The 20155-nt window shown below is 48.6% G+C and overlaps 1 protein-coding gene across 1 annotated transcript in view; it reads right to left on the bottom strand.

Annotated features, from left to right (window-relative positions):
* LOC143696053 (uncharacterized) overlaps window positions 1-20155 on the bottom strand; it is a 1205294-nt gene that overhangs the window by 877785 nt on the left and 307354 nt on the right. The window contains 1 exon segment of the mRNA XM_077191259.1: window positions 12048-12719. Within this exon segment, the coding sequence (XP_077047374.1) occupies window positions 12048-12719 (672 nt within the window).

Genomic DNA, 20155 nt, shown 5'->3' with positions numbered 1-20155 from the left:
CCAGCTGCCCTTGGCGTTGATTCTTTCTCTCTCTGGCTGATTTCCACTATGTCAAAAGGATCCACCAGCCCTGAAATCGCTCTTTAAACACTCTCATGGCTCTGCTCCACTGTCCGCAGTCTCCACCCCACTGAGCACAGAGCTCCTTTGTCCCTGTACAGTGCTCATGGGCCCAAGGCCTCCAAACCGCTCCTTGGGACATCTCTGGGCCCTCTCCAAAGTGTTTCCAAATGAAAACATTCAGCTCAGAGTCTAAAGAAATCACCAGAGGACAGGGCCAGGCTGACCTGTCTGTCCTGGCTACTTTTGTCTGGGAGCAATCCTTGGATATCCAGAATTTGGGAGGCCAAATTCTAATTTTGGCCATGGTCCCTGGACAAGAAGGCTGGCTCTTTTCCATAGGAATGAAGGAACAGAGCCCCAGTGTTTCAGGGGCAGATGTGAGGTGACCACCAGAGGCCAAGGCCAGCCAGAGCTGGCAGGTTTTGTTTGGTGAGATACCCTTGCACGGAGGAAATTATTTTAGGGAGAGTACCCCTTTTGGCAATGACCATCTGAAAAGTCAGACAGCCCTTTTCCATAGCAAGGAAAGCAGAGAGCCCCAGTGCTCCAGGAGCTGATGAGAGGCAGTCCTTGACATGCCAAGATCAGCCAGAGCTGTCAGGTGGCCCCTGGGAGGCCAAGCCAGCCAGAGCTGTTCCATGTTCCCTGGGTTCCATGGGGTCCCACAGGGTCCCAATGGTCCCTTGCTTCCATGGGGCCCTGAGGTGTCATAATGCCCCCTTGGTGACACCAGGCCCTGAAGGTTGGAATGGTCTCCATGGTTCCATCAGGCCCCACAGAGCCACAATGGTCTCTGGGTCCATGGAGCCCCTCTGTGTCACCATGGCCCCTTGGTTCCATGGGCTCCAGTGGTGCCACAATGATCCCCTTGGTTCCATGGGCTCCAGTGGTGCCACAATGATCCCCTTGGTTCCCTGGGCTCCAGTGGTGCCACAATGATCCCCTTGGTTCCATGGGCTCCAGTGGTGCCACAATGATTCCCTTGGTTCCATGGGCTCCAGTGGGGCCACAATGATCCTCTTGGTTCCATGAGGTCCCCACAGTGTCCCAGGGATCTCCATGGGAAGGAAAGAACCCAGCCCCGCTGTTGCAGGCGCAGCCACCAGAGGCCCAGGCCAGCCAGCCTTGACGGTACGGGCAGGTTTTGCCTGGGAGCAACCCTTGGATATTGAGAATTTCAGAGGTGGAATCCCAATTTCAGACATGGACTCTGGAGGAGAAGGATGGTTCTTTTCCATAGGAAGGAAAGCACAGAACACCGGTGGTGTCTCAGGGGCAGATGAAAGGCGGCCATCAGAGGCCAAGGCCAGCCAGACCTCTCTGTCCTGGCAGCTTTTGTCTGAAAGCAACCCTTGGATATTGGGAATTTGGGAGGTGGAACCCCACTTTCAGCCGTTTCTGCATGGATAAGAAGGACGGTTCTTTTCCATAGGAAGGAAAGCACCCAGCCCCAGTGTTTGGACAGCAGGGGAGAGGCACCCCCAGGAGGCCAAGGGCAGCCAGACCTGTCTGTCCTGGCAGCTTTCACCTGCGAGCAATCCTTGGATGTACGGAGTTTTGGAGGGGGAATCCCAGTTTTGGCCATGGTCAAGATGGGTGGTTTTGCCCATAGGAAAGTAAAGCACAAAGTCCAAGTGTTTAGGAAGAAGATGAGAGGTGGCCACCCTCAGGCCAAGCCAGCCAGCCCTGTCTCTCCTGGCACCTTTTGTCTAGGGGCTCTCCTTGGACATTGGGCATTTTGGAGGTGCAATCTCAGTTTTGGCTGTGGGTGCCTGGACAGGAAGAAGAGCTCTTTTCATAAGGAAGGAAAGCACCCAGCCCCAGTGTTTCAGAGGCAGATGAGGGCCAGCCCTCAGGAAGCCAAGGCCAGCCAGACTTGTCAGTGCTGGCAGCTTTTGTCTGGGAGCTATCCTTGGATATAAGGAATTCCAGAGGCAGTTGCCCAGTTTTGGCCATGAGTGCCTGCTTGAGATGGAGGGTTTTTTCCACAAGAAATAAAAGTGATAGTGGAGCCCTGGAAAATGTTAAAAATAGTCTTTGAAAATATTGGGCTTTGTGTTTTCTCAGGTCACTGCACCTGCGTAAGCAGTATGATAAAAGATATAATTGTTAGATGTGGTGATTGTTTAGTAATTAAATAGAATTATTATATAACCATAAGAAGAATCGTGAGAAACTCTGTTGGAAATTTAAAGGGGGCTATGTTTAGCTGAAATCTGTGCATACAATACAACAATATAAGTTTAATAATTACATGAAAGTTATGTAATGATAGAGGATAAAACAGGTTCACCTCGAATGTATGGTCGGAATCAGATTTGGGTGGAAACTACCCCGATTCCCAGAGCTCTTGAATAAAAAGCACCGCATATAATTGCTGATGTGATTATGTGTTTCTGAACGCTAACATTTTGGCGACCCCGGATGGGACCCTGCGGGTGCTGCTGAGCGAGTTTCACAACTCGACCGCGCTCCAGCCGGCACCGAGGGATTCTGGGGGAGCTCGATCGGCCGCGACCGCTTCTGCCGCTCGCCACGTCCCCGGGAGAAAGGTAAGGTGCTTTTTACTTTGGTTTGGGTGCCTGCCAATGAGACGCAGCGAAAGCTACGCTTGGTTGGGCTAAAGGAATTCCTGCTGGTACAAGCCCAGGCGCCGTTCCACAAGACAATCACGAGAGCGTTGCGGGTTCGGCAATTTGTGGTATATTTGGAATGGAGAAACTGAAAGGGATTTTGGGCGGCCACACCTCTATCCCGCAAAGTTCTCCTTTGGGGTGCTTACTAGCACATTGGAAACAGGGTAATTTTGGGGAAGAATTACGTAAAGCTAAGTTGATTGATTATTGTAATACATGGTGGCCAGGATATGCCTTGGAGAATGACAACAAACAGCCAAAATACGGGACTCTGCAATATAACACTATTTTGCAGTTAATGTCGTTTTGTAAACAAGAAGGAAAATGGGATGAGGTTCCGTATGTTGATTTGTTTTTCTATTTACGGGCAAAGCCAGAATGGCAGGATGAATGTGGATTAATGATGATTAAAACATCTGCAAGCAATAAGTGTGGGGTTTGTGAGGAACGTTGTTTAGAAAACTTGGCGTTGAAAGAAAGCCTGAGTAGGGAAAATTATACAGATATTGATTTACAGGTAGCTCCAATAGGAACAAGAGAACCTAACCCTATCCCACCTGTTCCATCTGTCCCTATCCCACTGCCTGCTCCTACCCCACCTAGTCCTGAACCTGTCTCGTCTAGTACACCCTTCCCTCTTTATTCTCCTCTCCCATCGTCACCTGATCCCTCTTCCTCGGAAGATGAGCAAAACCTAACTGTGGCAGGAAGGAGAGAGAGAGAATCAACGATGGGGTAGCCCACAGAACCAGGAGTCGGTCTAACCTTGCCCTAGTTATGGATAGAAAAGACATAGGCAGACAAAAACGAACTGTAATTGCCCCCTTGCAACAAAGTGTAGGAGTGGAAGGGCCAGTATTTGTAAAAGTGCCTTTCTCTCCTGCAGATTTAGTTATTTGGAAACAATCAGCCAGAATTCATAGGGAAAATCCTGATAAAATGGCATGAGTATTAAAAATGGTTATAAAAACCTCAAAATCCTGACTGGGATGACATAAAATAATATGTATATTAATATTATATATATATAAAATTATATATAGTATAATAATATATCTAATATATATCTATATATAATATAGATATATATCTAATATATTAATATTAGATACTTTGATGGATTCTACTGAGAAAGAGATGGTACTTAAGGCAGACAAAGAAAGGGCAAGAGAGGACATCAGAAATGGATTCGTAACAGGGAATTTAGATGAGAATTTCCCAATTGAGGATCCAAATTGGGACCCTAATTTATTTTGCAGTATGGGGAGACTACGGAAATATCAAGAGTGGATCCAAATAGGAGTTCAGAATGCTGTGCCCAAAACTATAAATTGGTCTAAACTATACAAAGTTCGACAGGAAGGAATCTCCCACTGCGTTTTTGGAGAGGCTTAAGGAGGTAGCAAGAAAATATACAGATCTCCAAATGGACACAGCACAAGCAAAGGTTCAGCTCGCTCTCATATTCTTGGGCCAGTCACAGGACAATATTCATAGAAAATTGCAAAATTAGAAGGGGAAGAACTAAGGAATTTGGATAAGCTACTTGAGGTAGCCTGGAAGGTATATAACAATCGCGAAAGAGAAGCGAGTAAAAGGCAGCAGCAGAATCTGTTGGCAGTAATACAAGGAAAAGGGAACCCAAATTTCAGGGGATGTAACAGGAATAGTCAAAATAGGAGACCAGTCAGGCAGGGGTCAAACCTAAATCAATGTGCGTATTGCAAGCGGGAGGGGCACTGGAAGAGACAATGTCCAGACTTGAACAACCAGTTTCACCAGGGCAATCAGTGCCAGCAGGTTACCAAGGGGATGGTTTTGGGGGAGTATACCAGCTGACTAGACACAGAGCCAGTAGAACAAGTTAAGGAACCTGTTATAAATAAACAATTAGGACATAAAGAGGTCAAATTTCTAATAGATACAGGAGCTACTCACTCGGTATTGAATGATTTGCAAGGACAAATTGGGGACAAGCAAACAACAATAGTCGGTGCTACAGGGAAAGAGGAAAAACGGCCATTCTTGCAACCCCTAGATTTGTGTTTTGGGAACAAAGTTATAACACACGAATTCCTATACATACCTGAGTGTCCAATTCCGCTTTTAGGGAGAGATTTGCTAGCGAAACTTGATGCGGTAATAACCTTTGAAAATGGGGAGCTTATAATGAAAATATCTGAATCAAAGACGGGACAGATATTAATGATCAAAGAAAAACCTGTTCCCTCTACCCCTAGGGAGGTAGGAGATGCAGTGATTCCCTCTGTATGGGAGACAGATATACCAGGGAAATCTAAATTGGCACAAGCAGTGCATGTAGAGTTAAAAGAAGGGGCGAGGGCTCTACAAGTCAAACAGTACCCCATAAAACCAGAAGCATGGCAAGGAATAGTAAAGATTTTTTGAGAAATTCTTGAAATACTGAATTTTAGAAGAATGTGAATCAGAATTTACTACACCAATATTTCCAGTAAAGAAGCCAAATGGTGAATATAGATTAGTGCAGGATTTGAGAGCAATAAATACAATAACAAAGGACATTTCTCCAGTGGTAACAAATCCTTACACATTGCTAACATCCGTAAAAGAGATATATAAGTGGTTTACTGAAATTGATTTAAAAGATGCCTTTTTCTGCATCCCCCCTTGACAAAGAAAGTAGGAAACTGTTTGCCTGTGAGTGGGAAAACCCAGGGAACGGGAGAAAGACCCAACTCACCTGGACACGATATAAGAACTTGCCGACCCTATTTGGAAACCAACTGGCAAAGGAGCTGGAGATTTGGACCGAGAATGGGCAAGTACCAAGAGACCAATACCTGTTGGTGCAGTATGTTGATGATATACTAATAGCTACAGAAGAAAAGCAACCTGTATAAAGGTAACCATTGAGGTTTTAAATTCCCTGGGAATGGGAGGTTATAAAGTACCCAGAGGAAAGGCACAAATTGCCCAACAGACTGTGATCTACCTGGGATGTGAAATTTCACAAGGGCAATGAAAACTAGGCACTAACCGTATCCAAGCCATTTGTGCTATTCCAGAGCCCCAGAATCTACATGAGCTGCGAGTCTTCCTCAGGATGGCAGGATGGTGTTGCCTGTGGATCATGGACTATGGACTGATTGTGAAACCCCTGTGTGAAGCTCAGAAGATGCAGCCATTCACCTGGGGCAAGCCACAGAAAGAAGCCTTCCTAAAATTAAAGGAAGCACTGACAACTGCTCCAGCATTAGGCTTACCTGATCTGTCTAAAGATTTTCAGCTGTTTGTCCATGAAAGGCTGCGCCTAGCACTAGGAGTCCTGACCCAAGGTCTGGGAAGCTGGAAAAGGCCGCTGGGCTACTTTTCCAAACAACTTGACAGCATAAGTGCCGGGTGGCCTCCATGTCTGCGGGCAGTCGCAGCCACTGTGATGCTGATACAAGAAGCCAGGAAGCTCACGATGGGAAGGCACATAGATGTCAATGTACCACACATGGTAACCACTGTCTTAGAGCAGAAGGGGGGCCATTGGCTATCCCCAAGCAGGATGATGAAATTCCAGGTAGTCCTGGCTGAGCAGGATGATGTCACATTAAAAACAACTAACCTTTTGAATCCAGCTTTGTTCCTAGGTACCACAACTGAAGAAGGCCCATTAGAGCATGACTGTGTGGAGGTAATAGAGTACACCTACTCAGCAAGAGAAGACCTGAAAGACGTCCCACTAGAGCAGCCAGAGTGGGAGCTGTTTACAGATGGGAGCAGCTTCGTGGAAAACGGAACCAGATACGCTGGGTATGCGGTAACAACAGTCAGTACAGCAGTGGAGGCAAAGGCATTACCACCAAATACATCTGCCCAGAAGGCAGAACTGGTTGCTTTAACCAGGGCACTAGAATTAAGTGAAGGGAAAAAGGTAAATATCTGGACTGACTCAAAATATGCTTTTGGAATGGTGCATGTACACGGAGCACTGTGCAAAGAAAGGGGACTATTGTCCTTCTCTGGGTATGCACATTAAACATCAGGATGCAGTCCTGCAATTGATAAAATCAGTACAAAAACCTGAACAAGTGGCAATCATACACTGTAAAGCACAGCAATCAGGAAACTCCAAAATCTGCGAGGGAAATCGAAAGGCAGACTGGGCAGCCCGACAGGTTGCTCGAGAGGTGAAAACAACAATGGCATTGATACCTTTAAAGCTTAATGTATCCCAATTCAATTTGCCTCCAGAACCAAAATATTCAGTAGAAGATGAGAGACTGGCACGTTTGCTAAATGCACAAAAGAATTCAGAAGGATGGTATGTGACTGCACAAGGACAGATAGTGGTACCCCCTTGATAATGAGAGAAGTTGTACAAATTAAACATAACGAATGTCACTGGGGAGCAGAGGCATTGGTAAAATTGCTAAAGCAGAGTTTAATTTCAGTACAGATGTTAACAATGGCAAAATCAGTAATGTCAAAGTGCGATATCTGCTTGAAAAACAACCCAGTGGCTGGCGACAGGCACAGCCAGGAAGAATTCGGATAGGAATAGAGCCAGGAGACTATTGGCAGGTAGATTTTGTAGAACTGCCAAGAACTCGAGGATACAAATACCTGTTAGTGGGGGTTGACACATTCTCTGGGTGGCCAGAAGCCCTTCCCTGTCGCACCAACCAAGCAAAGGAAACAGTAAAGTGGTTACTACAGGAGATTATTCCCAGGTTCGGGGTACCCCTAGGGTATCATCAGATAGGGGGCCCCATTTCATAGCTACAGTAGTAAGAGAGGTAAGTAGATTGCTGGGGATAACTTGGGACCTCCACACACCATGGAGACCCCAGTCGAGTGGACAGGTAGAGAGGATGAATCAGACACTAAAGAGGCAAATCAGTAAAATATGCCAAGAAGCCAAATTGCAGTGGCCCCAGGCTTTGCCAATAGCACTGTTGAGGATTCGGATAAAGCCTAGGAGTGGGATGTCAGTCAGCCCTTAGGAGATATTGCATGGGAAACCATATGAATCTCCTGAGCCTAACCCTAATGTGCATGTCACAGGAAAGCAGGAAGTGTATAATTATGTTCTGTCTCTCGGGAAAACTTTAGCTCAGCTCCGGAGCATCCTCGTGTGGAATAGACCGCTGACTCTCGAGAACCCAGTTCATAACATACATCCAGGAGACGAGGTGTACATCAAGAACTGGAACGAAGAACCGCTGAAAGAAAAGTGGAGTGGGCCCCACCAGGTACTGCTGACCACCTTTACAGCAGCCAAAGTAGCCGGTGTGGACCCCTGGATTCACTACACCCGAGTGAAGAAAATCCATCCTGGATCACAGACTGTGTAAACTGTGGAACCAACAAGGCTGCAGATAAGATGTGTTTAATCACTTTGAGAATGCTATCAGTAATTGTGCCAATGTTATGGTCATTAATGTCTTTGGGATGTGGAATGCAAAAAGATCAAATAACCACTCTTCGTTCTAGAATGAAGAGAGAGGTACAAGCAGAAACACAGGTGATAAAGGTTTCTAATGCAGTTTGGGCTGAGAATGTAATGATTGGATTAGTCAAAGACTTTGCCAAATGCAAAACACCTGTAGAATAACTGCCTGTCTGCCAATACCAAAGGGCAGCAGGAGACCCAGTAAATTGGGGAATCGTAACATCAAAACTACCTGAAACACAAAAGAACAAAACAATTGCATGTAAACAGGTACCCGAATCGAGGCAAGTAATCAAGGAAACTTGGGAGAAAATAGGAACATGGATGAGACCCATGGGCCAGAAAGACTGTATTCTAAGTGCTGGCACACTAGGAACTCCTATGGGAGAATCAGGAGGCATCACACAATGGCAATGCTATTTGCCACACTATAAAAAGATTATAGAAAATGTTACAGAAACCACTCTGGTATGGAAGTGTGAGGCCAAGGATCAGAAAGGTCAGACGGAGTCTTGGGACAGTGCGTGGTCTGTGAGTATCCTTCAAAGATTCCAATGTATGGCAAACACCCCTTGGTGCATTAAGTGGGAAGGCTCCGGGAATGAAACAGATCCAGCAGTAACAAACACTGCCACCAGTAGCAGAACGAGGGCAGACCAAGTAAGTTGGTGGGCATGTAATAAAACTTATGACTGCACTTCTGATGATGCAGAGATAAAGCAGATGCCACCCCTGGCAATAGCCCTACAAACTGGCTGTGCTTGCAGAGGGATCAAACATAAACAAGGCAGAGGGAATTATAAAGCAGTTGTAGGATGTACCAGGAGTACAGTCCGAGGTCCAGGACAATTTGTATGGGCAGCAAGCGATGGCACCTGGACAACACATCTGCCTGTAGATGGGAAAGTAAAGGAAATTACTTTAGGCCTCCCAACCTCATGTCCAATTTGGAAAAAGTCCCCATTTAACGGTAAACATGAACTTGTGCAGATAAGAGCAAGATGAGAAGTTCTAGACAATGAAAATCCAGATGACACTTGGCAAGAACCCTCTGGTGGAGTGAAATTTGGGTGGGCCCTAGAGTCTTTGCTTGGTCCTATAGCAAACTATCAGAGTAGGGAGATGCTGTACAAACTTACAGGTCAGGTAGATAGACTGGCAAGAGTCACCCGGGAAGGATTTAAAGAATTAAATGTACAATTACAAGCCACCACAAAAATGACTTTACAAAATCGATTAGCCTTAGATTTGTTACTCCTGAAAGAGCATGGAGTATGTGGATTTTTAAAGGGACGGGTTGGTCATTGCTGCCTTCACATCCCAAATGTAACTGCAGATGTAGAATATGACATCAATCAGTTGAAACAAAGAGAGCATGAAGCACAAGAAGAGCAAAAGGATTTGACTACGACCTGGCTAGGCAAAATCTTTAAAGGGCTAGGGTGGAATGTGAGTTCATGGATTAAATCCATCATTGAGAGTGTGATAATCTTACTAATTGTATTCTTAGCAATTTGGTTAGTTCACAGCATCTTAAAGGGAGAGATACAGAAGAAAACATCCTGGAACCAGAAGATAATAAAGGCACTGACACGAGATCCACGCCCACCATCTTCTGGCTCTCCAGTGCGTGACAGCATCCACGACAACGTTTACATCAACCATGGACTTGAAGAACGTCAAGAATAAATTGAGAAATAAAGGACTGTATCTAGTGAAAACATTTACACCTATAGTGAAGTGAAAATGCTTTCAAAGGGGGGAGAATGATAGTGGGGCCCTGGAAAAATGTCAAAAATAGACTCTGAAAATGTTAGGCTTTGTGCTTGCCAGATCATGTGAAATCGCACCTGCGTAAGCAGAACATGATAAATGATATAATTGTTAGATATGATGATTGTTTAGTAATTAAATATAATTACTGTATAATCATAAGAAGAATCATGAGAAACTATGTTAGAAGTTTGAGGGGGGCCACAAGGAGCCCATGCTTGGCTGAAATCTATGTATACAATAGAACAATTGAAGTTTAATCATTAACATGAAAGCTATATAATGATAGAATATAAAAACATGTTCATCCCAAACCCATGTCGGAGTCAGATTTGGGCTGGTACCCCTGACACCCAGAGCTCTTCAATAAAAGCACCTGCATATAATCATTCTGGTGATTATGTGTTTCTGAACGCTAATATACCCAGTAAAGTGTTAAACCCTTCCCAGCTGCTGTGCATGAGGCTCTATGAATATGCACCAGGCTGATGTAAGGGGAAAGGTATTTCAGGGGATCCCCGAAGGTAACAGGGTGCTCCTGGCTGAGTGCCAAGATGCACCCAGTTTACATCTTCCAAGAACTGTTTAGCATGGGTCTGCCCTGGATCTGCCTTTTTAGAGCATGCAGATTCCTTGGCTGTGGTTTTAGTCCATTCTCTTTATCACCTCCAGGTTTTGGGCCTTGGTGCACTCTGCCTTCAGACGGGGAGTGCTGATAGTTGGCAGATCTGTACAGGTGTCCTCACCCTGTGTGCATTGGATGTTATCCCATCCAAGCAGGCAGTTTAACACAAGCAGCTATTTCACTGAGCTTAATTAACAACAGAAATAAAAACTATAGAACAAAGTTACTTTAAAAAACAGTCCCAGCCCATATTCGATCCCAGTCTCTGTGGTCCTGATGCATATGGTCCCAGTCCCTGGGATCCCAGTCCATACAGTCCCAGTCCATATTTGATCCCACTCCAGGCTATCCTGGTCTGGAGGGTTCTGATCCACAGGATCCCCATCCATGTGATCCCAGTCCAGGTCATCCCAGCCCATATTTGATCCCAGCCCATATTTGATCCCAGTCTGTGGGGTCCTGCACACACTCCCTGGGTCTGGAATTCCAGTTCCCAGCCAGGAAAAAATGTCCCTGCCCTTGAACTTCCTTCCTATCCCCTCAACAAATTGCAATAAAACTATAAGCAAAGAAATAATAATTGAAATTAAATAAATTATAATAAAAATAAAATATAAAAATCTCAACTCTTCTTTACAATGATTCAACTCCAACCAACAATAACTATTACTATAATATTACCAATGCATATAAATAAACAAATTATATATCAGGAAATACCTTTTGAAAATTTTAACTCGATGACTAATGTACTTTAGATAAAATTATCTAAAGAAACTACCATGCAATCTAACACCTCTTTCTTAAACAATTCATATTACAAATATACTAAACACAAAACCAAACACCACTACAATTTCTCAGACATTTCAACCAAACAATTAAACTTTAATAACATCCTTAAGTACTCTTGAAAAATTAAAATTATTTTTAAAACATTAATTGTGTGCAGGTGGTTTTATTTTGATATTGGTTTTTGGATTGTTTGGGTTAGATGATTTAAAAAATGGGAATTTTATAGGAATTGAATCAGCTGAGAAGGTGGCACTCGGCAAACAGAACTGACTGAAAATGAACAGGACAGAAATCAGTAACTCTGAAAGTTTTATTTGCTATCAAATACATCCCACACACCCAGCCCCACACAATCCCCATCCCATTGCTCCAAATTGGGATCCCACTTCTCCCAATCTCCTTCCAACTCCATCTCAACTTGACAGCTGTGGAATGGAGTGAGTTTGGCCTGGGATTGAGTTTTTTGAGGAAGGAACAAGCAATCTGAGGTGGAATTGAGCCCTTTCGGGTTAAAATTCAGTTATTTTCAGTGGAATTTGAGTGGTTTTGAGGTGACTGTTCCATCCCAATGGACTTTCGGAGGACAGAGAGATGGAGAAGAGAAAAAAATTCAGGCCAAACCAAAGGAGAAGCAGCCAGGAGTGTTCCCAACATGGATCACGGGGAATGTGAGTGACCAGGGCTGTGCCCAAAGTGCCTCCTCCAGTGGGGGATGGAGCTGCAGCAGCGCACGAAGCTCTTCCCGCACTCGGGGCACTCGCAGGGCTTCCCTTACCGGTGCCTCCGTTGGTGTTGGGTCAAGTTAGAGCTGCAAGAGAAGCTCTTCCCACACTGGGGACACTCGTAGGGCCTCTCCCCGGTGTGGATGCGCTGGTGAAGGACGAGGTGGGAGTTGTACTTGAATCCCTTCCCACAGTCGGGGCATTGGAAGGGCCTCTCCTCTGTGTGAATCCGATAGTGCCGGAGGAGATGGGAGCTGGTCTGAAACCTCTTCCTGCATTTATCACACTCGTAGGGCCTCTCCCCTGTGTGGATGCGCCGGTGGGTGACGAGGGCGGAGTTACGCTTGAATCCCTTCCCACAGTCGGGGCATTGGAAGGGCCTCTCCTCTGTGTGACTCTGATAGTGCTGGAGGAGATGGGACCTGGTCTGAAACCTCTTCCCACACTTGGAGCACTCATAGGGCCTCTCCCCAGTGTGGGTCCTCTGGTGGCTGATCAGGCTGCAGCGCTGGCTGAAGCTCTTCCCACACTGCCCACACTCGTAGGGCCTCTCCCCAGTGTGGATCCTCTGGTGCTTGATCAGCTCAGAGTTCCACCTGAAGCTCTTCCCACACTCCACGCACGTGTGGGGCTTCTCCCCATCATGGAGCTGCTCATGGAGCACCAGCTCCGAGCTCTGCCTCCATCTCCGGCCGCCTTCCCGGCCCAGGCTGCCTCTTTCCCCCTCACATCCCCGCCATCTGCGTTTGCAGCCCCTCCTCGTGCGGCATCTCCAGGGCTTTTCCTCCCCGTTGGCTTCCTGCGCCGTGGAGCCGCTCAAAACGGCCTCTGCCACCAGGTTCTGCCGCGGGCATTTGTCCTCCCTGCTCTCCATGCTCAGCTCCTGCTCTGGGCGAGGAAGGACAAGGACAGCATGGGATTTGCCTCCGTGCCACAGGCAAGGGCAACGAGATCCCCCCAGACCGTCTCTGGGGACGCACTGCCCCCTCTTGGCTCTCCCCATTTCGGGATGCCGGGGCTCTTTGGGCTCCCAGGCTCCCTTCTCCCCTCATTCTCTGCTCTGCGCTGCAGCGGCTCCAAGGAGTCCCCCCTGCCCCTCTCCAGGCTCTTGAGGCTCCCGCCAATGGCGGCGCTCCCCCCTCTCTGGCCTCCCCACTTTGGCCTCCTGGGGCACACAGGGCTCTGCTCCTCCAGGCTGCCTCTGCCCGCAGCCGCCACCGCCACCCCCCGATGTCCCCCCGAGGGGCCTTTTCCGCTCAGCCTTGGACTTCTTCATTCTCCAAACATCCCCCCAAAAACCCAAAACAGGGACCCCCCAGGATATCCGGGCCAGGCTCCCCCTCCCTGCTCACCTGCGCCATGGGGGGGGCGATGATCCCACAGGTGGGGGCTGCGAATTCAGGCAGGGATCGAGACCGCGTGGCTCCCGCAGCTCAGCCTTGATCCGCCCTTGTCCCTCCTCTTCCTCTTCCTCCCGCTCCTCCTCTGTCCTATCTCCACCTCCCTCTCCTCCTCCCCCTAACCCCGCCTCCTTCACTGCTCTTTCTTCTCCCGCTCCTCCTCTTCCATCCCCCCTCCTCCTCCTCCCCTGTCTTATCCCCACCTCCTGCTCCTCTTCCATCCCGCCCCTTCCATCCCTCCTCCATTTCCTCCTCCCCCCTTACCCCGCCTCCTCCTCCCCCTCCATCCCTGCCCTTCCCTCCCTCCTCCTCCTCCCCCAGCAGCAGCCACACCCTCGGTGCCCCGTTCCCGCAGCCCTCGCAGCCCGCGGCAGCAGCGGCCATGGAGCCGGGCCAGGTCGGCATGGGCAGCGCGGGGCTCTCGGCTGCTCCCAGCCGCTGCGGGCGGGGGGAACCCGGCCCGGGCCAAAGGAGAGGCAAACTGGGCAAACTGGGGGCAGATCACAAAGCTAAGGATGCAGCAGGAAATGGAGCTGAAAGAGTTTCTTTAATATTAACTCCAAACGAGGAAAAACTGGAAATTCCAAAGTTTAGGGAAGCCGAGAAAAAAGAATTAAACAAGATAGGAAATGAACAAGATAAATCAGGGTAATAGAAACTTCTACATGACTTAATAAAATGTGCTTACTAGGAAAAGATTAGAAGACGTGCATCAGAAACCCCACTGGCGTACTCAAGCTTTGTGTGATCATTTTTTAAGGAATTTTGGGTGCACTGGGATTTTTGGTGTAGCAAAGCAAGTCACTGAAAGATGCTTAATTTGCCAAAGGATAAATAAAAAGGTGATGAGAAAAACAACATTAGGAGGTCATGAGTTAGCTCGCCGACCATTTCAAAATATCCAAGCAGAAGTTGAGATTTGTTAGGTTCTGGATTTATTTGTAAAAAAACCCATTTAATCTAGAAGAAAGAGAATATGCCATATGTTAGACAGGAGATTTTAGGAGAATAAAAATCTTTGAAGTATCAGAAACAGCCGAGGAAAAAAACAAGAAAACAAAAAGGGGCAATGAAAGGGAGGGGAACAAGAGGAAAAGTCAGAAAGAGAGTGGGATCCTCTGCAGCTCTTGCCCCCTCCGTTGGCGGCCGAGGCGCCTGTCCCGGGTCCCGGCTCGCTGCCCGCCTCAGCTCCGCCTGCCCCGGTTTCCATCCCAGGTGCGGGCTCACTGCCCAGGGCAGCTCCACCTGCCCCGGCGCTGGCGGTGAATTTGTGTGCCCTGGCCCCACTGCCCGGCCCGCGGCCGCTCTGCCGGCCATGCTGGGCAAGATGGGGTTGCTCTGTCCTGCCGCGTGGGCCGAGGTCACCGCGCCGACCGCACCGAGGGCGGGTCCCAGCCATCCCATCCCCGGCTGCCCTGCCCGTGCCAGCTGCGCTGGGCAGCGCCGCTGCTGCTGCTGCCGGGGTCTCCCACCTGCCTTTTCTCTGCCGGGAGCTGCCGGATCAGCCGCCATAAGCCATGTGGGGGCTGCCCACGCTCCGGCTCAGCCTCCACGGGAAGATCCCCCTCTGGCGATTCCGGCAGCAGACCCTGCCCACACTCCCACCGAGCCTCGGCGGGATATCCTCCCCTGACCCCTCCTGCTCTGAGTTACGTCCCCTTGGTAACCACAGCTCCTGCTGTTCAGGGAAAATCCCTCTCTCTACAGGAAGCACCTTATCGAAACACTAGGAGCTCAGTTAAAAGGCAGCCCTCTCCAAATTCTTTCTCAAAACACGGGAGAAAGGCTACAGAAGGTAAAAAAGTGAAAGAGTTAGATGAAGGGATTGCTCTATTGCCGTTCAGAGAGGTTCCCATGGCAGGGATGCGCTGCCCCGCCCCGCGGGAGCCACCGGCGCCCCTGCCGGCCGTGCCCGGAACTGCACCCAAGGGGAAAGCGCCGCGGCCGAAAGGCCGGGACCGGCTCCGGGCTCTGTTTGTTGGCACTGCCGGAGCTGTTGATACACACTACTATTATTATATTATACACACTAGTAAAGAACCGTTATTCCTAATCCCATATCTTTGCCTGAGAGCCCCTTGATTTCACTATCCTAAAAATTAAGAGGGAGGGGCTTTGCATTCTCCATTCCAAGAGAGGCTTTTTCTGCCTTCCCAAGCAGACACCTGTCTTGTAAAGCAAGACAAGCACCCACAGGCACTGAGGGGGGCTGCAGGAGGGGCAGAAGAAGGCCCTGCAGCACTTGGGCACAAAGGCCCAGCAGGTGAGTGCAAGAAGGGAGCAGCAAAAGGCCAAGCTGAAGGCAAAGGCCAGGGCAGAGCTCCTACAGCCCCTGAGGGATCAGCCCCAGGGCCCAAGGGGGCCCCAGCACCCAGGGCACGGGCTCGGCCACAAGCACCCGGCAGAGGCATTGCCCTCCTCGGCAGGGCACAGCCCACCCAAACAGCCCCTGGCAAGGAATCAGGGCTCCGGCTGCAGGGCACAAGGACACTGCAAGCAGAGACAGCAGCACCCTCAGGACCAGCAAGTCCAGCCCGTGATGGACATGGATTGGCAGGGCTGTCACAGCTCCCATCACACCAGGGACCCTCCACACTGGAGCCCTTGAGAACATTCAGGTGGGTCTGCATTGAGAGGAGGCATTTCCTGATGGACACAGGGGCCTCTCAATCTGCTCTGAATCTTAGACCTAAAGGGGAAAATAGTACAGGAATATTTTAATTTTTAAGGGAATGAGTGGGAAAGATGAGCAGGTATGATTTGTTCAACCACTATTAGAAGCTGTGGGGGATAGGTTTGAAATAAATGAATTTCTTTTTCTTCCTCCTGTGATTGTAATTAACTAGGAAGGAGTTTGAGAGCTGGATTTTAATACTGTAAAAAGGGGTACAGAGGCTAGTTCTGTTGTACCTCTGTGTCAAAAGTCTGACAAGGCCTATGCTGAAGTGAACCCAGAAGTGTGGGCAGCCCCAGGGAAATACAGAAAATTAGATATGGAGCCTCTACAAATTAAAGCAACCAGGACAAGCACTACCCTGTTCCAAGAGAGGGAAGGAAGGGCTCACAGCCTGGTATTGAGTCCCTGTAGAAGGCAGGGCTTTTGGAGCCAAGGGTGTCTCCCTACAACACTCCTATCTTGCCAGTCAACAAACTGGATGGATGGACACAAGGAGGAAACACAGAATTTTCAAGTGTTAAAATTAAGATTAACTGAGGCGAGTGGCCTGGGCCTTCCAGACAGGGAAAAAGAATTTGAATTATAGGTGGACGTTAAACAGGGTCTTGCCAAAGGAATTCTTGTGCTAAAATGTTTAACCCAGTGGCCAGAGAGCAGCCTCATTGTCTGCAGAATTGTGCAGCCACAGCTTCCATGGGAGCAGAGGCCTGAAAACTGATGACAACAGGAGGATCTCCTAGAGTTCAAGTCTGGCATCAAGTTAAAGCTTTGACAACCAAAAGAGCCTCTCAATGGATGAGCAGGGCTCGGTTATTACAGTATGAAACTTGTTCAGTGGCACAGGAGGATTCAGAACTGAGGACAGGGCAAGGGTTTAACCCAGCCTCCTGTTTGAACAGCCTGGAGAGGGGCTGGCAAGGAACCCAGGACTGCACTCAAGGGACAGAGCTCCCGAGCCAGGCTGGGAGAGATTGATGGGACATTCCCTGGCCTGAGGGAGACAATGTGTTTGTGGATGGCTCTGCAAGGGCAGCAGGAGGGAAAAGAGCTACAAGACAGGCTGTTATTAAGGAAGGGGAATCAGACAAAGCGCAGGTCACCGGCCCATGCTCAGCTCAACCCGCGGAGCTCTGGGTGCTTGTAAGAGCCTGGCACTGAAATGCCCTGAGCAGGAAGGCTTCAAAATCTTCTGCTGACACCATGGCACCTAACAGGGGGGCAAAAGCAATTCTGACTGCTTCAGCAAGCACTGGATCACTTATTAACCTATTGCTAAAAGAAATAATTCAAAGATAACGGATTGTGGAAGCAATAGATTCAGATGGGGAACTCATTTTACAGGAAAGACCCTTCAGGGGATTATGGCAGCTTTAGGAATACAATGGGACCTCCATAACCCCTGGCAAGCCCAGAGCTCGGGTTGGGTAGAAAGAATGAATGGGGAAATAAAGAAACACCTTTGGAAGCCGGAGATGGAAACCAAGATGCCATGGGTACAGCTTTTGCCATTGGCTTTGGCAAGAAAAAGAGCCAGACCCAAGGCAGATATTCAATTATCTCCCTTGGAATTCATGTCTGGAATTCCTTACCTGGGCAATTCTCCACCTAGTGCAGGGTGGAAATAAGGGATGTAAATGTAAGGCAGGCTGTAGCCAGGATCCTGTCTCCTGTGGAATCTCTCCCCCAGGAAGCTGGGCTGGCACAGAGCCTGCCCTGGGACTTTGCTGTTGCCAACACCCAGCCAGGCCATCGGCTCCTGCCTAAGGAGCGCAAAGCAGCACCACTGGTGGCCAAGGGGCCCACGCCAAGTGTCCCTGAGGCCAGAAACAGCCGCCAGCACAGCTGAGCACGGGGGGACCCCTCAGCCTGGCCTCAGGGGCTCTGAAGCCCCGGAGATTTGCACTTCCCGCCTGCAGCAGGACCATGGGAGCCGGCCCTGAGCCTGCCCTGAAGGCAACGCAGCAGCAGCCAGGGCTCCACAGCGGGCCAAGCCCCTGGGCCTGCCCACAGATCCTCTGCTCAAACCCTCGGGAATCCTGGCCACCCTCCCCTGGCACCTCCAGCCACTGCGGCCAAGCCTCGCTGCCGCTGCTGCAGCTCCAGCGCTGGCTGGGCCTGCACTGCCACAGCTGCTGGGGAGCACCGCGGCACAATTCCACCCTGGGGCTCACTCACACCCACACTCTGGGCTGCCTGCGACTGCACTGCTGCAAAATGTACCCATCCTGCTTCTTTTAAATCTTATTTCTCTGCTCAGAAAGGTTTCTCTACTCAAAGGTTTGCCTTTGGGAAAGAAATTTTAAAGGTTTTATTTAAGGGGTTCCCAGTCTATTCGGATGTTAAACTCATCTCCACCACTCAATGGAGATGAGTTTAACATCCGAACAGACTGGGAATAGCCCAAAAGACACCCACAGAGATAAGGACCAGCAACAAAACATCAACGCCCCGCAGCAAACAGCAACCAACAGCTACCCCAGACACTGCCCCCGCACAGCTGGAGACACCTGGTCTGGAAAAGGCTGAGAAGGAAATCCAGGAGTGTGGGCGGAATTCACAGCAGAGGGGAAGAAATCCGAGTCTAATAGGAAACCAAACACTAAAAACTTACACGACTTGGAAGCAATGAACATTAAAGCAGTGGATTTAGATTGGTTCAGACTATGTAAAGTTTAGGAAAAATCGAGTAAAACTGACATGTCATGGAATGATGTTTTCTGCTCAGCCGGGCTATGTGTGGATGAAAGTATTTCTGTTGCCCATCCTGGCCAGAACCAAGTAATGCCTTGACTCTCTCACACGAAAGAGATTCTTGGAGAGTTTTTGTTTTCCCTACAGTTTCAGTGATAAGATTACAACATGAGAAACATTTTTTATAATAGTCCTACTTTATATTGTCAGGTAGGTTTGGGACAGAAGGGTGAGAATCAATTTTTGGTCAGGTTTTTTCCATGTTCGCCTTTATGTTGCATTTTGCAAAATTGAAGAGCTTTAACCGTGATACTTTTAACTCTTAAATAGTTAATACTTTTTTAAAATAAAGCAGGGTGAAGCTGCAAAGGGAAACAGCAAATGGAGAATGTTGGGAAAACTTTACTATAAATAAATGGGGGGGAATTGAGATGAGGGACTACATTTTGTTCGTCATGAAAAAGAGACCAGTGTGTTACAAGAGTTGTCTGCTGACTATTTCTGTACTACTTCATGAGATATGCGCTACAAGGATACCAGGGAAGGGGTTGCAGGAGCCCACACATAGTCCCACCCAGCAAATGGTACAAACAGATAACTCACAGAAATAACGACCAGGGAAAGGCTGGGGAAAGGGCAGGGGCAGATAAACACCCAGCAGGGAAACCTTTCCCACTGACAAATGGTACAAGCAGATAACTCACAGAGATAACGACCAGGGAAAAGCTGGGGAAGGGGCAGGGGCAGATAAACAGTCTGCAAGGCAGGATATTTGCTTGCTTAAGCTTGATAGGGCACAGTTTGCAAGGCAGGACATTTGCTTGCTTAAGCTTGATAGGGCACATATTGCATTAATCATAAGATTTTGGTAATTTTCCACAGAGAAGTCACCAAATAAGGACATAGGGTGAAGAAGACGCGGCTGAGGAAGACTCCGCAGCCTTTATCACCGACCACCAGGAGACAGAAGGATGACCCCCTAGCAACAACCAGCGCAGGCGCAGAGAACTCTGAGATAACATGGACTCCTGAAGGATGGAGAGGATAAAAGGACTGAATCAGAAACTAGTTGGGGCGGCAGTTGGTGGAGCGGAGACTCCCCTGTCGCCCAGCGCTGAGCCTTTGCTTACGTAGTATAACTGCTTCAATAATTAATAAATTCTTTGATTGGAAATTACTCGTTTTGAGTCAATTTTATAACAATGGGGTGTCCAGGGGGTCCCTGTGCCCAGGAAAGGGGGTGCACGGGCCCCGGTGTTGAGGAAGGTGGTGGGTGGGGGCTGTGGAAGGCAGGAGTGGGGGTCCAGGGGGTGCTGGGGTCCAGGAAAAGCGGGGGCTGGGGTGTCTG

Source organism: Agelaius phoeniceus, chromosome 28, assembly GCF_051311805.1.
Source record: "Agelaius phoeniceus isolate bAgePho1 chromosome 28, bAgePho1.hap1, whole genome shotgun sequence".
Taxonomy (NCBI): Eukaryota; Metazoa; Chordata; class Aves; order Passeriformes; family Icteridae; genus Agelaius; species Agelaius phoeniceus.
The sequence above is the reverse complement of the archived record's forward strand: the minus strand, read 5'-3'. Positions and strand labels throughout refer to the sequence as shown.